This window comes from Nannobrachium achirus, assembly GCF_963921795.1.
Source record: "Nannobrachium achirus genome assembly, chromosome: 7".
Classification (NCBI taxonomy): domain Eukaryota; kingdom Metazoa; phylum Chordata; class Actinopteri; order Myctophiformes; family Myctophidae; genus Nannobrachium; species Nannobrachium achirus.
The window spans coordinates 61,277,140-61,292,577 of NC_137816.1; the positions used below are offsets into that span (position 1 = coordinate 61,277,140).

At 43.7% G+C, this 15,438-nt stretch overlaps 1 protein-coding gene across 2 annotated transcripts in view; it reads left to right on the top strand.

Annotated features, from left to right (window-relative positions):
• Positions 1–15,438, top strand: part of znf609b (zinc finger protein 609b) — a 120,460-nt gene that overhangs the window by 84,602 nt on the left and 20,420 nt on the right. For both annotated transcript variants that reach the window (XM_080729600.1, XM_080729601.1), the window contains exon 3: positions 9,098–9,323. In XM_080729600.1, coding sequence (XP_080585726.1) covers positions 9,098–9,323 — 226 coding nt within the window. The remainder of the gene's footprint in view (positions 1–9,097; positions 9,324–15,438) is intronic.

Below are 15,438 nucleotides of genomic sequence, written 5' to 3' on the forward strand. Positions count from 1 at the left end.
AAAGCGGCGCGAGGTTTATTTACGGCGAAATCGCCCAAAAATGATCTTTTAGATGACAAAATGGGAATAGCCATTCTGTTAGCATCTTCATCCGGGACATTTCCATGCAGTGCATCAACGTGAGCACGTCAGGTCCTGGAAGCTGAAGTCCTGGAAGCTAAAGCGCTCGCCTATGAGAGATGCGCTGGCATTCTTTGGCCCCTAGAGGGCGCTGGCACGCAAAGAGTTAAGATAAACAAAACGCTTTACTCTGAACCCATAGCTGACAGTTCGCAGATGCAAACCACACTGCAGTGGAAATCATTTCCAGAAAATGGATGACTATTTAATTTTATTTTTACACCATCCACCATGAGACAGTGAGAGGTCTTCATTCACTGCTTTCAAATACTGCTGATAACAGTTAAATTGTGTGATACCAACCAGAGAACTCTACCCCCTCCCTGCCCCCAAACCCCCCACAGTTATCGACAGGGTACGCTGACTTAGCTGGCTGAGTGACGCCTCTCTACCACCGATGGCCATGTACAAATCCAGCTGTGGAAATCTTTGTGTGATAGCATCATATTTCTTTTTTTTACTTTAACCCCAACATAGCTATTCTGCGGAGAACTTGAGATGAACATAGCAGATCTACAAGCACACAAGTACAGAGCTAATGATCAAGTTTACTAAGTATTGAGAGAAGTGATTAATGATAGAACTGTCAAACAAGTCTATGAAGCTATCTATGAAATCTATTAAATGGTTTAACCTGCAACAAAATGTTATACAATATGTTGTGGGGGTCCCTGTTTCATCTCTCTATCAACTAAGGGGGCCTGAAAAACATTGCTTTAGAGCCCAGTGATCAGCCAACGAAGGCTGTCCCTGGGGTAAATTATTTTCTTATAATTGCATAACGTAATTGAAGAACACAACAGACACCTCAGCTAATTTATAGCACTACGGGAGAGATTCCGTTCTACTTGCCTTCTTTGCTCAGAAATAATTCACATTTCTTCCCTTCAAGACAGATTGTGTTTTCTTTCTTTGGTGTGTTAGAGATGGTGTTGAATTTCCCCATATTTCTACCAGGCTGAAAGTGTATCTGGGGGACTTCTCTGTGCTTAAAAAGACTGCATAGCAACTGGGATCAGTTTACACAAGTCAGGGCATCCATGTTACCAGGTTCAGATTGTTTTTTACATCATTGTTGTCTAAATGGAACAACACTGAAATCGTTTTACAATTTCAAGCCGATCCTTTGCGAGGACAAAGTATTTATTACAAATAATTTGAGAGTTGATTACTGATACACATGGCCATTTAAGTTTCTGTGATGGAATGGATTATCTAATGGCGGCTGTTCAGTTATTAATTATTAGACATTTGAGGAAATCAGTGGACTTGTTTGCCCAACAACCAAGGTTAATTTTGTGTTTGCTACAAAACACACGTTTTGATAATACACCATGATTACCATTGTTCAGAGTTTGATACTATTTTTATTTTTTATTTTTTTTAACGACGCATTGCAGTGCGCTTGCCACTGTGAGCTCTTAGTAATCACCCAAACCGATATTGGTCGGTTTTAGTCAAGTCAGGTTTTACCATCAGAAAAAGACAATATCCATACAATGATGTACTGAAGGAAAAACAATCGCACACATTGAAGCTCTAAATAAGAGCATTTGTTAGAAGCTTGCAGTGATGATGTTAAGCCTGCAGCATTTGCTGACTGTGGTCTGTGGTCTGGTATTGAAAGATGGCTCATAAAATTAATTGGTCCACTCTACTCCCATTCACAACGTAAGTTTATTATGGCCACACTCCTCTCTAACAAGTACAGCCATGGCAGGTGTCTCGGTATGACACTATACTGACTATAGTGTAATCCCATCATAATCCTTGCCCAAGCTATGTGCTCAGTTTCTTAATCCCAATTCTAATAAACAAGTTAAAGCCAGGGATAATGTGTCCGGCAAAAAGTGCAGCTCACGTCCCTCCGTCGGGAGAAAATGGTTGGAAATGCACGCTGTTTTCCCTCTCTTTCAGCAACATGTATGCTCAGTCCCAGATTCATCGATTCATTTTTTATTTTCTTTACAGCCAGTTAAACATCATTCTCGCCAATGTGGCTTTGTCAAACAGAAACTTTGGTGTGGGGGGGGGGGGGGGGGGGGGGTGGTGTCTTAAGAGAATGTTTGCGTGACACTCAATCATTGTGGTTCAGTGGAGAGTTTGAAAGAATGGTGGAATTTGGCTGGGGTTGAGAGTGTTGGGTAGAGCCATGTTTAATCTGACAAGTTGGGTAGTTATGTCATATGTGGTTTCTGGAAGCCCCTGGAGGGACATGAGGCATTTCATTGTGTTTACATGCTGCTGCCATAGAGTGAAAGTGTTTTTTGGAGCGGTGAAAGCGCTCCCAATAGACAGGTATGTCTGTGGCTGGCTGGCTATGTGGCTGGCTGGCTGGCTGGCTGGCTGGGTATGTCTGTAGCCTGGCAATACCTTGAGTGGCCACACAAGTTAAAGGAGGGGCGCTGTTGTGCAGGCACAAACACACACACACACACACACACACACACACACACACACACACACACACACACACACACAGATTCACCGCTCCACTTCGAACCGAGGTTTGATTTTTTTTCCTCTCCCAGACTCCCCCCATCAATAGAGCTTGAAGTAGACAAACTTGGTGAATTGTTCTTATTTTGTATCGGATTTCACTGATTTAGATGGTTAAAGGAGCTATAGTCAACTTTTTCTTGAAAAACGGATGCTAAAATAAAAATAATGTTTCGAAAATATTTTATAAAAAAATAAGCTTCATATATGTGTTTCTATTCAAAAATGACCACAAAAAGCGTAAAATGATGATAAAATATTCATTTTGGCCATTGTCAGACCGACACTTTGTTTACATCCTAGTCTATAGACTAGGATGTAAACAAAGTGTCAGCCCTACAATGAAAAAGTTGACTATAGCTCCTTTAAATATTTGTCTGACTTCCCTGTATCATATTGTACTGTACTATACAGTACATCTATCATCTATCTTAAGTGACATTTGTTTGTTCAACCGTGAAAATGTTAGCTTCCTTCTCTAGGCATCTTTTCATGCTGGCTCAGTATCAGAGACTGTGTTAAGAGTGTTGATGAATCAGAGTCTCAGACAAGTTTAAACTCACTCTGTTCCCCAAGGCTCAGAAAGTTGCGAGGAATACTTTGCTTCAGATAAATTAACATATAACACAGTCTGCAGCTCCACTGGGACATGCTTTGCATTCATCGTCTTAGAAGGATAGAGACTTGAGTTTTGTTTAACAGAAGATTTATCCCCCCACTGAGGGCTCATGAGAAGTTTGGGGTGTCTGTGAACTCAACCTAGTTAATTCTGTCCTTTTTGGCACCATGGTTAGCTTTCTGTTGGATTTGAAATACATTTCAAAATGCATCACGTTGTGTTCATAAGACTTCCTTTCACTTATGCTTTTTCCATCACCAAAGTGGATCTTCATTCCATATTTACTTCACCTAATTAGCCATTGCAGTTATTAGACACATAATAATAATGTTTGCTTTCATGCCCGGCCAGCAACTTTCAAAGGTGTTTTCTAAAACGGTGGTTCTCAAGCCAGTTCTCAGACAGTGGTCTCAAACAGTGGACCCCTTGAAACCTCCCACAGGGACCCCTAGGTCCTTGAGGTGGGTTTCAGGGGGTCCCCAGCCAAATGATTGATTCATTTTTGGTAACCAAATGGACATGCCCTTATGTCTCTGTAACTGTCCATACAAATGGAACCTAACGGTGCGTTTTGACAGCGGGTGAACAGCGGGTCTCAGCCAGCGACTCTTAGCTGCTATCGCCAGTAGTTGCCGGGTCAAACATTCCAGACCCTTCTGGCCCCCCAAACTGTGGAATGAACTCCCCATTGCAGTTAGAACTGCAGACTCACTCCCAGTCCAATCTTCCACTGTAATCTGAAGACTCTTCAGACTCCACCTTAGCCCATAGCACTTGCCTAGCTCTACAGCGCATCGCGACGCGTTGTAGAGCTTGTAGATCGGTTATTTTCAAACATTTACTTTTGGTACTTCAAGTACATTTTGATACCAATGCTTTCGTACTTTTACTCAAGCACATTATGAATTCCAGACTTTTACTTGTAACTGAGTATTGGTACTTTTGCTTAGGTAAAACATTTGAGTGCTTTTTCCACCAGTCTACTGCAGAGTGCAGACAGACAGACAAACGGATTGAGAAGTGAGGAGAGGCGGTGTTGCGTGTTGCACCTTCACAGTATTCGCTGTCATTTTGAAGTAGGGTTCATTGTGTGGTCTTGTCTGTGGCCCCGCGCTGCCGCTGCGCCCCCATACAGTACGTTCCAGGAGCAGAGTGAGTTGACAGCTCGGGTGATTACCTGTCCTGTCTCATTCACTCAGCCGGGCTTGCAGCTGGGCCACATCATGCATCAGGAACTGACACAGAGTGATTACAATGTCATTAAGGCCCAGCTCACTGCAGCTCCCTGCCACATTAATTTGTTCTTACTCGGAACTAGCATGAGAAATGGGACTGTCCTCGCATATTTCAATAAACCACAAAATGGCTTATTCCAATAACATTACGATTCTGAACCCACATTAACCTGTCACTGTAGTGGAAATGTTTGATCTTCAGGGCACTCCGTTTGCTCTAATGGAAATGATGTGGAAACTCTGTGTGTTTTGTCACACCAGTTGACCCTGTCAGTCTACTGGTGTGACTACTGACTGTAATGTCTATAATGTGTTGCTAGCGAACAGCTTGTGTCCAAGAATGAATGAATGTCTTTATTGCAGACTCAAGGTACGTAGAAAAACACCATTACATACAACAATAAACAAAAAACAAAACAAAAAATACAATAAAAACAGTACAAATGTTAGACAGGCATTTGTGACAAATTATTCCCTGCTATATATATATATACCGGTATATATACTGTATGTGAAAAAACTGCAACAGGAAATAAACCTTTATGAATGTTTGTTGTCAGTTGTAAAATAATGTATGTGAGGTCAATAGACTTGCAGTGTTCTGAACAGTGAATCGAATTAGAACTTGAATTAATATAGTGTATGAGGTACGCCGCCGGGGGCGGCATAGCTCAGGGGTAGAGAAACCGTCATTAGGGCACAAAGGGTTCCCGATCCACAATCTATGGAAAGCGCCTTGGATAAAAGCGCTATATAAATGCACCATTTACCATTTATAAGGTAGTTCTTAACTGATCTCACAAGGGAAATTCAGTAATCATTGTAGCCGCACACTGCTGTGTGAAACACAGGACATAATCAGATAGGGGTAAAGAGATTCATCTTAACTTCAACAATAAAAGAATAATAAGAGGGAGTAATTTTCTAACATACAGGGATTAGTAATAAGGTACGAATGACCAAAGCCGATTTAGAGTCCCTCTGTGCTTCTCAGACTTTTTGTATTATTATTATTCATTTTCTTTTGTATTTGTATTTCACAATCAAATGTTTTATGTTCATGATTCACCAGGAGCCTGGATGGCTTGATTTTAGGCTAAAATAATACGGTAGATATAGAAATATTTTATATAGATATAGAAATATTTTTGTAAATCTCTATGGGAAAAATGAATGTGTGGTATTTGGTGGCCTGCAGCGTAGGGTTTCCTCCTAAAGTTCTCTGCAGTGTTAATTTTGACTGCAAATTTTAAATGAGTCTATTGAATGAACTTTCATTTAGTTTTAGTCGACTAAATATCATAAGATTGTAGTCTACCAAGGTGCTGTCGACGATTCCGCTCTTTTGAACAGCTCTTTTAAATGAACGATGGGATTCGGTTCTCAATCGCGGGAGGCCGGGAGCTGTTCCTTGTGTGGGAGTGTCGAGAACAGATCCAGAATCAACGGATCATCCACGGGGCGAGGCACAACCCATCAGACTGCTTGATGTCTCGTCCCCACTCGCAGGGCACGTTCCTGGAGACTAGTTGTGGCTTTACAATGTCACAGCCCGCAGTAGGCGGAAAAACAACGATTAGCCAAACAGGAAAACACAGGGCTGTTGTAATACTAACAGTGTTGTTGCTTTTTTACAAAGCTGAATTTTTAATATGGTCGGATGGTTGTTGTTGTTGTAGCTTGAGGTAGCATTGGCTGCTACTGAGTGCTCACAAGAGGCAATGGTGGTTGAGACGGTGTTACCGATAACCGCGGTGTTGACACAGACTATATTTTCGGTGTTAAAAATCTCATACCGTTGCAACCCTACTGTGGCGGCTAGGTGGCTGACGATCTGTAGACCAGCTTTGCAAGCTCGTAAAAAAACATTGCTCTCTTCTTATGTCTTTTAGCTGCTTTGTGGCAGCTTTACAGCGCCACTCACAGGCCAGGCATATACTACACTGTTTTTTTTTTGCATTCTCAATGGTCTCATGTGGACACACATTTCTTGAGACGATTCTGTGTGTGCGGGAAACGTTTTGAAAACGACTCAGTGAATCGTCTTCGTGTGGACGTAGCCTAAATCTACAGTTGATTTTGTCAACAAAAAATGTATTTTGACAGGCCTTGATGGCGTCGTAATGGCAGATTTTACACTTGGTTGCAGAATGCACTCTGAAAATAGCAGATCCACTAGCTCCCTAACATTTTAGTGTAGTTTTTATTTGTCGACAAAATTCTCAACAGTCTTTGATTTTGTCATTATGCTGTAGCTTAATTTTTATTTAGTTTTTGCCAGTGAAAAAAGGCTGTCAGCAGACATTTTCCGTTATAGTTTTAGTCGACGAAATGAACACTGGTTCACTGCTAATGATTTGGAGCACTTTAATGTTGCCTTGAGTAACGAGCTCTAAGTCTGGTGTACCATGGTCCTTAGATCACAGTCGGTGTCTTTTGACACTCTTTTCCTCCTGCTCTCTCTCTCTCTCTCTCTCTCTCTCTCTCTCTCTCTCTCTCTCTCTCTCTCTCCCTCTCTCTTCGTTAAGCACATGGAGGCCCACTGTCTCTTCATAGCTGTCACAGTGCCTCAGAACAGGTGGAATCAATTACTGGCCCTCGGCAGCCTCGCTTCCTCACCACAAGTTACTCCTTAATTGAGGGAATTAATGAGTAATCAGTCCACGGGATGATGTGGTGTCAGAAAGCTCTGTGTGTGTGTGTGCGTGTGTGTGTGCGTGTGTGCGTGCGTGCGTGCGCGTGTGTGTGTGTGTGTGTGTGTGTGTGTGTGGGGAAGGCAGAGGGAAGGTTGCAGTAACACTGCAGGTTCTTATGCCTCAGAGACGCTGAAGGCAGTTCAGTCTCTCTCCACCAGAGGTGGAAAAAGTACTAACATGTCTTACTTTAGTAAAAGTATCAATACTGCAATTATATAGAAATACTCTGTTACCAGTAAAAGTCTGGAATTCAAAATGTACTTGAGTAAAAGTACAAAAGTATAGGCATCAAAATATACTTAACTAATTTACTACCAAGATTGTTTTCCGACTTTGGTCGTTCCCTACCACGCTTTTTAGTTTGTCTTACCTTGGCGTGATAAGGGGGCGGGGGGGTTGTGCCACGGCCCCGTTAACTGGTTACCATGTTTACCAGTTAAACAGACACCGCGGTCGCTGGTGAGCGAAATAACTACATATCCCATGATGCCGCCAGCACCAGGAAGCATGTAATCTGCATAGGCTCCTATTCATTGCTGATGCAAAGAAACGGCTTTATCTCGGAATCTACTTCCAAAACGCAGAGAAACGCTTTTTTCCATGGTGACACTGGGGCGCGACGGCCAGCAGCGGTTAGGATTTTAGTTTCGCGACCGAAGTAAACAAACTGACGTCCATACATGAAGCTTAAATGAATGACGGCTCAGCCAAATAATTACCAAAATAATGGCAGCCCAAGTGTTAAAGGTAGTCACAGCAGGGCGCCCGGTGGCCTACTGGTCTAAGCGCATACCATATAGGCATTTGATGCCTGGCGGCGTCGCCGGTTCGATTCCCGATCCGGACGACCTTTGCCGCATGTCTCTCCCCATCTCTCCCCCCGTTTCCTGTCAGTCTACTGTACTATCCAATAAAGGCATAAAAGCCCAAAAACAAATCTTTAAAAAAAAAAAAAAAAGTAGTCACAGCATATCCATCTCAAGTAAGATCCAGTAAATCGTGCACGATCGATCCACATGCACGGCGCTCCAAGGCGCCGATGACAAAAGGCTGCACGTGAATCCATCAAAGCGTTCCAGAGATACAAGCTATCTAGTTAGCGTTGTTCGCTAGGCAGGATCAGGAAATAGAGAAATTGGTGTTTTCCTGCTAAATGTAACATGGGAGCCAATAGAGATTCGTTTTTTTTATCGCGCCTTCTTACTGTTTCCGGTTCAAACCGGATCCGTTTCTTTTAGAGCAGATGCGCACCATCACAATTTTTTATTAAATTAAAATATTATAAAATAATCCTGTTATATCTCGTCAATGATAGTGAGTGAGTTAAACTGTATCAAAAGTAAAAGTACAAAATGTTTGAAAAACACATCACATCGTCTATTTTCAAATAGCCCATGTATAAAATAGGGCTATGGTCACTCACTTATATCTGCAAAGTAACTAGTACCCTAACTAAAGTTTTCAAATAATTGTAGTGGAGTAAAAGCACAATATTTGGATCCGAGATGTAGTGGAGTGGAAGTAAAAGTATTGGAAATTGGAAATATTCAAGTAAAGTACAATTACCTCAACATTGTACTTAATTACAGTACTCAAGTAAATCTACTTAGTTACTTTACACCATTGGCCACTAATCAGGTCTCAGTGAAAGGTTGAGGATGGCAACATGAGCCTACACGGCCTTGGCAAACTACTGAACCACCGTTTGACCAAGGCAAAGGCAAAAGGTTTACTCTTAACAGCCACTGGTGTTCTAGAATGTCTCCTGTGCTCTCAGCACTCAGTCCGTCCGCCCCCCCCCCCCCCCCCGTAATGGCATCTCTTCTCTATATATCGAACATCTGCTCACAGCGTGTGTTTACGTGGTTGGTTTTGAAGTGGCTCATGTCTTTCTCTCTCTCTCTCCACCCCACTTATTTCTCCCCCAGATGGAATCTCCGGTCTCGACACCCGCTCCTCCCCCCCTCCACCTCCTGGCTGCTGTGGGCAACAGTGAGATTGCCTCACCGTGTGAGCAAATAATGGTGCGCACGCGCTCGGTGGCGGTGAACACGTCTGACGTGGCCCTGGCCACGGAACCCGAGTGCCTGGGGCCCTGTGAGCCCGGCACCAGCGTCAACCTAGAAGGCATCGTGTGGCAAGAAACCGAAGACGGTAAGTGACTGCTTTAACCCCAGCGTGCTGTTTATGTGACTTATTGAGTCTCTCGCATATCATCAGACCCACATGTGAATGTAAGCATTTATAAAAATGAGTTCTGTTTTTCTATTCAACTATCTTTTTATTTAGAAAAATAAAAGATCGCTGTGTTAAAGGTGTCAAGAATGTAGTGATTTTTCTTCCCCGGCCATCAGCAAGGCTTGTGCAGTCTCGTGAAGTCAGGTTTAGACGAAAGAAAATTGGATTTGCCCCAAGCTACTCCCAGGAATTGATTTTGGCGGTACCAGGTTTGGATTTACACAGCCCTGCATCCTACTTAATATTGCCCACTAGAATAGTCTGCAGATAGTTCTTTAGGTGGCCTTGATTTGTTTTTCACTCAGGCGTACACAGAGATATCTGCTCTACTACTACAACAACACACAAGCTGCTCTTCTTTCAACTCGGCCGATCGGGACCGCCGCTGCTGGCTCCACTCCCACGGTGTCGGCTCCAGTGAAATGGTTAGATGCTCCCAGCATTCCTCCTCCCTTTGATGGAAAACACTGCCCCAGTGCGTTTTTTAATTTTCAGATGTGTCACCGCGCGGTACCCGGGGTTTGTTGTTGGGGGCTGAATAACTGCCCCCATTTTCCGTCGTGCATGTCAAATAACACAAACGCCTAATCTTCAAAGAGGGCTCATGTTCTACTCGCTCGGCAGGCATGCTGGGTACAAATCGCCCACACATCCACTGGGCCGCTTGCTTGGCGATACACTTGGAGTAACTGAATAGGAAAGGTCCCCGCCTCTTCTACATTCCCATGGCACAGTCCCTGCTATTGAGGATTTCTTTCTCTCGCTTTCTTTTATTCAGCCTGTGGGCTGTGTGTCTGATTCACCGCGAAACCTCCTCTAGCGCCCGGGCTGTCGCCCCTTGACTCTGTTTCCGAGCAAACTGGGAGAGAGTAAATGCTGTTTCGGGGTGATGGGTACACAAGGCTACTTGTGTTGGTGACACAAACATGGCTCCGAGCCAGCTCCAGTGTTGTGGTTGTCTGCCTCCCATAGAGTGACCACCCTCTCCGCTCCCTCTCAGAGCCCTTCATCATTCCCCCCTCCCCCCGTCCCTACCCACTCTCTATCAAGGCTGTTATTTTGTCTGGAAAGAGGTAGTGGTTTGGGTGGATGGAGCTTTGTTTTCATCGACTCCAATCTGCGTGGCCCCTGTGGGGATGCGGGTGGTGGTGAGTCAGTGGTTTTAGGGAATGGATAGCAGATAAGGGATTGGAGCACTTATCTCTGCAGACATTGCTAAGCCCACAGGTTGTTCTGATCCTTAATGTTGTAGAAACCAATAGGGCTGCCAGAATGTACATTGCCTCGCTTTGAAGCCAGTGTTTTGTTTTGTTTTTATTTCCCAAGCAGGCAGATCTTTTTGGAGATTATTTGTAGCTTTTTATTTAGATGGCAGAGTGTAGAGAGACGGGAAACTTGAGGGCAGAGAGAGAGCAGAGATATACTAGACATAATTATGTTGTGGGAGTCAGATTTTAACTTGGATCCTTGCGAGCATGTGGTACGTGGTGCTAACTGACTGCGCCACCAGGTATCCCAAACTGGATTATCTTTGTCACAAAAATACACATGGGAAGAAAGATAAAGGATGTGGCATAGGAAAATAAGTGCTACTTACTGCAGTCGCCTTTTTGGTATCTGTGTGTGTGTGTGTGTGTGTGTGTGTGTGTGTGTGTGTGTGTGTGTGTGTGTGTGTGTGTGTGTGTGTGTGTGTGTGTGTGTGTGTGTGTGTGTGTGTGTGTGTGTGTGTGTGTGTGTGTGTGTGTGTGCTGAGACATACAGTAGACCATCTCTCCACATTGATGCCTTTGTTTGACTCTGCTGTGCAATTCAAAGATACTTTAGCTACCAAGTAACAGTTAATTGTTCAGAAAGTCTGCCATTGTGTTGTAGTTTGGTGTCTTAAGCGAGACCTCTGTAATTGAACAGGCGTGCTGTTCAGGAATTTTCCCTGGATGTGTAATTGTGTGTTTTTAGATGTGCATTAACAGCCCTCTCGCTCTATAGCCTATACTCTTCTCTCCTTTTAAGAGCACTGACTCAAGGGACTCCTAGTCTAGATCCACCATAGCATTATATCTAGCGTTTGCACATTAGACAGCAGCACGAACATCAGCCGCGTGACATTATCCTGTATAAGAACCCAGTGGCTATAGCTTTTAATTGGAAAGACCCAGTTGCTATGTGTTCAGTGTTCACATCATACCACGCTCGCTGCCCCCCCCGCCCCCCCTTTTTTTCCCCCCTCCTAAGTGAGCTGTGAAAACACAAATCTCTTCATTTTGGTAGAATCAAACAAATGAAAACCAAATGAGGAAATCTAGGCGAAAGCACTGGGGGAAGGAGAGTGACAATAAACAGAGGCCCTACAGCTATAACAGAAACTGGCTGATTAACATTGATGTTGAGCAGTCCCCCACCTCTCTGCATGACAAGTCCCATACAGGGCTGTTTAGGCATGCTGTGCGTGCGTGCGCGTGTGTGCGTGCGTGCGTGCGTGCGTGCGTGCGTGTGTGCGTGTGTGTGTGTGTGTGTGTGTGTGTGTGCGCACCAGCGAGCATGTCATTTAGCATGCCAAACAACAGCTGCTTCTTCACCTCTGCCTTTCGCCCTTGTGGGAGTAAATGAACAACAGGCTCCCAGTAATAGTCTGCACCTCACTTGACTCAGGGAGGGAGGGAAAGAGAGAGAGAGAGAGAGCTGCAGAATGAAATGGACGAAGAGGAGTGTTTCATCTAACAAAATGTGATCCCAAAAGTCAAACCTTTGGCCCCAGGCACTAGCCATCCATGTCAGCCGGTTGGAGAGATGAATCATTGATCCCTGCATAAATTGGCCACACAGTTAACAGCCTTGTTTTGCATTAGACAATTATAGCGGTGCACTTTTACCCAGTTAGACCTGGAAAGCCTTATGCGTTGTTAAACCTTTCAATCTTGGAAAGCATCCATTTCATTTTTTGTTGTTATATATATCGTCACTGTCGGGCAGAAACCTGGTATCTCCACGTTTTATTAAAGCCTTACTTCGTCACACAAGAGTGTCACACAAAAGTAGTGAAAATAGCAGATCTACATACAACGGGCGGGGCACAAGTCGTTGTGCGCTTGTAGATCAGCTATTTTCACTATGGGCAAGTGGTCAATGTTTCAGTAGGGTAAGAAACTTGAACACTTGCAGGGACTTGAAATATTTCGTAAGGTAGGTGATCTCTTTACCTATGTTATTCATAATCTGTATTGTAGAGGGTTTTAAGCATTTTAAAGTGTGGATTGATTTGACAAATCTGGTCAAAGATAGTTTCTGGTAACATCAACTCTATTCAGGTACTGTAAGTTTGGTAGAGTTTTGATGACTTTCGAGCAAATGTACACAAACATGCAACTGCAACCTCTAAAACGTAAGCAATTAATGAAAACAATGTCTATATTTATATTGGACCTGAATAAAGAATAAACCCCTGGAGATGCATCGTGTTGTTTTCAAGGGGGGCCTTTTGACCAAAGCTGTGAGTAAACAATGATGTCGTTCAGACTAGCGCTGCGGTATTGTCCTTTAAAGAGTAGTGATTGTGATGATTATATGAGCATGAGTGGTGACATTGAATGGTCTCTATAAAGGCGCGTGTCCAAAGATCTGCCAGTTTGACACATCCCTGTCTGTACAGGAGAAACAGAGAGGATGTGAGGAGAGGGGGTAGGGCAGAGACACCATGTCATCCAAGTCAGACAGCTCAGGGGGGGCTTGCCTTGTGAAGCTGAGATCAGGGGCGTGATATTTTAAGGCCCAGCTCCTGACACAAATCCCTTCAGCACAGACGAGGTATAGCGGCAGCTCCCAGGGTCACGTACGGCATAGCTTCAGGCCAACCCCTCCCACCCAGGATTAGCATGCTGATACCTTCAAAATGTCATTTCTGAAGTGCTGGAGAAGTTTATTGCTCTTGAAGCGTTGCCCAGAAAGGCTTGGCTCCTGCTCCGGGGCAGAGGGAACACAGAGGGGGCCCATTTGGCCAAAACACTGCAGCCCCATGCCAGCACAACCCCTCTCACCAGCACCGCAACCACCACGGTTCAAGCACTCGCTCAAACACACACAAACAGCAACCACAGTGTTCCCCCCCTGACGTGTAGCACAAAATACGCTTTTCCCCTCGTATGACCCAACTGTCACTTTGGTTCCTTAATCGATGAGTAGAACAGACAGTCAAAAAAGGTTTGCCTCTGGGATTATTGAAGTGACTCCTAGTTAGATAATAAGCAGGATTGCAAGTTGTCAGTTTTAGCATGCGAGTTAAAAGCTCTGAGCAGAAAAAGAGGTCAGTATGAAACGGATATTCCTGTATAAACATTTGAGCTGTGTTCTTTTTGCTCCTTGGTTCTGGAACACTGTCAGCCTAAGAAAGGGGGAATATTGTAAGGAACCACTTGGCTATAAAGCTCAACTCTCCAGCCATGCTTCCTTGCTCTTTTGAACGCCATCTGTCAAAGGATTTATTGAAAGGTTTCTTACAAAGGAGAGCGCTGCCTGCTCTCAGTGAATGTCCATGAGGTAAGAGTGAGCGTTGACAAGGGGGGCCCATGCTTCTCACTGCCAGGTCAATGACAGAAATCAAGGTGGACCTAAAAAAACAAAGTCAAACATCTATTAACTGCAGAAGCCATTTTGAGAGGAGTAATAATACATGAGCTCTGCCTTCTCTTCCTTTCTCTCCCCCGCTTCCTGTAATTTTCATTCCCCAATTCCCTGGCCACAATTGTCACTTTTTTGCCATAGCACGCTAGTCATTCCTTGTAACAGTGGGCACTGTTCTAAGGAAATGGCCAGTATCCAGAGTTATTTACGTCTTGCCACCGCACAAGACACATTTTTGAAGTGGAACTTTATTGCTGGCTAATGACAGTCCCATTCTTACTGGCTGACAACGACATTCTTTTGTGCACTTAAATAGTCGTAAGAGGTAATGAAATGCCCTGGAGGAGTTGGAAAGCCATGCCAGTGGCGGTCATAAGATATCATGTCAGCTATGTACACGTCAACAAGGGTCTGACTAATGTGGCTTTGACAAACCTGTCTCTTAATATCTGTACCATCTTGATGATGAAAAATACTCGTTGTTGTTGTTGTAGAAACGAGATAGGAGATTTGAGATGCCAGTTTTTGTAAGGGACAATATTAAGTTATCTGCCTCACCACCGCCGCCACAGAATGACTGACTTTCTGAAATAAATGCATGTAAACTCCGATGTGTGTTTATTTTCAGCCTGCATCTGCACGGCTGCATCATGGTTTGTGGGAGTCACTCCGTACAAGTGGTTTTTGAGGAAGAATGACTGCATTCATTCATCTGATAATACTGCGGCCAAGTGGAAAGTGTAGCAATACTCTTGTCCCTAGACTTTCTCACAGTTTAACTCTTGCCAGCAAAAGTAATTTTGCACTTTCACCTCTTATGATCCAGAGTGCAGGCTTTAAATCTACAGGCAAGAAGAGCCTCCTGGCTGTTCTTGAAACTGAGGCTAAAGGTTACCAGACCTTTGTGTCCCCTTTAAATTCCCTGCTTTTAAAACACTACAATAAATCTGTGTAGGCTGTTGTTTTGTCTGTGTGTTCCTCTGGTAACTTGTTTTTATTAATTTCCTAGTATGTATTTCTGTGTTGAGTTGTAACTAAGTACATTTATTCAAGTACTGTACTTGAGTACATTTTTTAGTTATTTGTACTTTACTTGAGTATTTCCAATTTCCAATACTTTTACTTCTACTCACTAGATCTCGGATCCAAATATTGTACTTGTACTGCACTACATTTATTTGGAGTACTTTTTCCACCCCTGTCAGTTGCAAAGTTGGTATGAATGAATGCCTTGTTTGATGTTAAAGCACTTACAGTAAGATAAGCCAGGTGTTGCCATGAACATTATTGCTCATGGTGGCAACACCCGCCTATCTTTCTACTCCTATATTTACATTGGCATCTCACTGAGTGGAAAACGTCTTCATTCTCCCAAGCCAAGAGCACCCTTACATCAGTGATTGTAACTCCGCTCAAG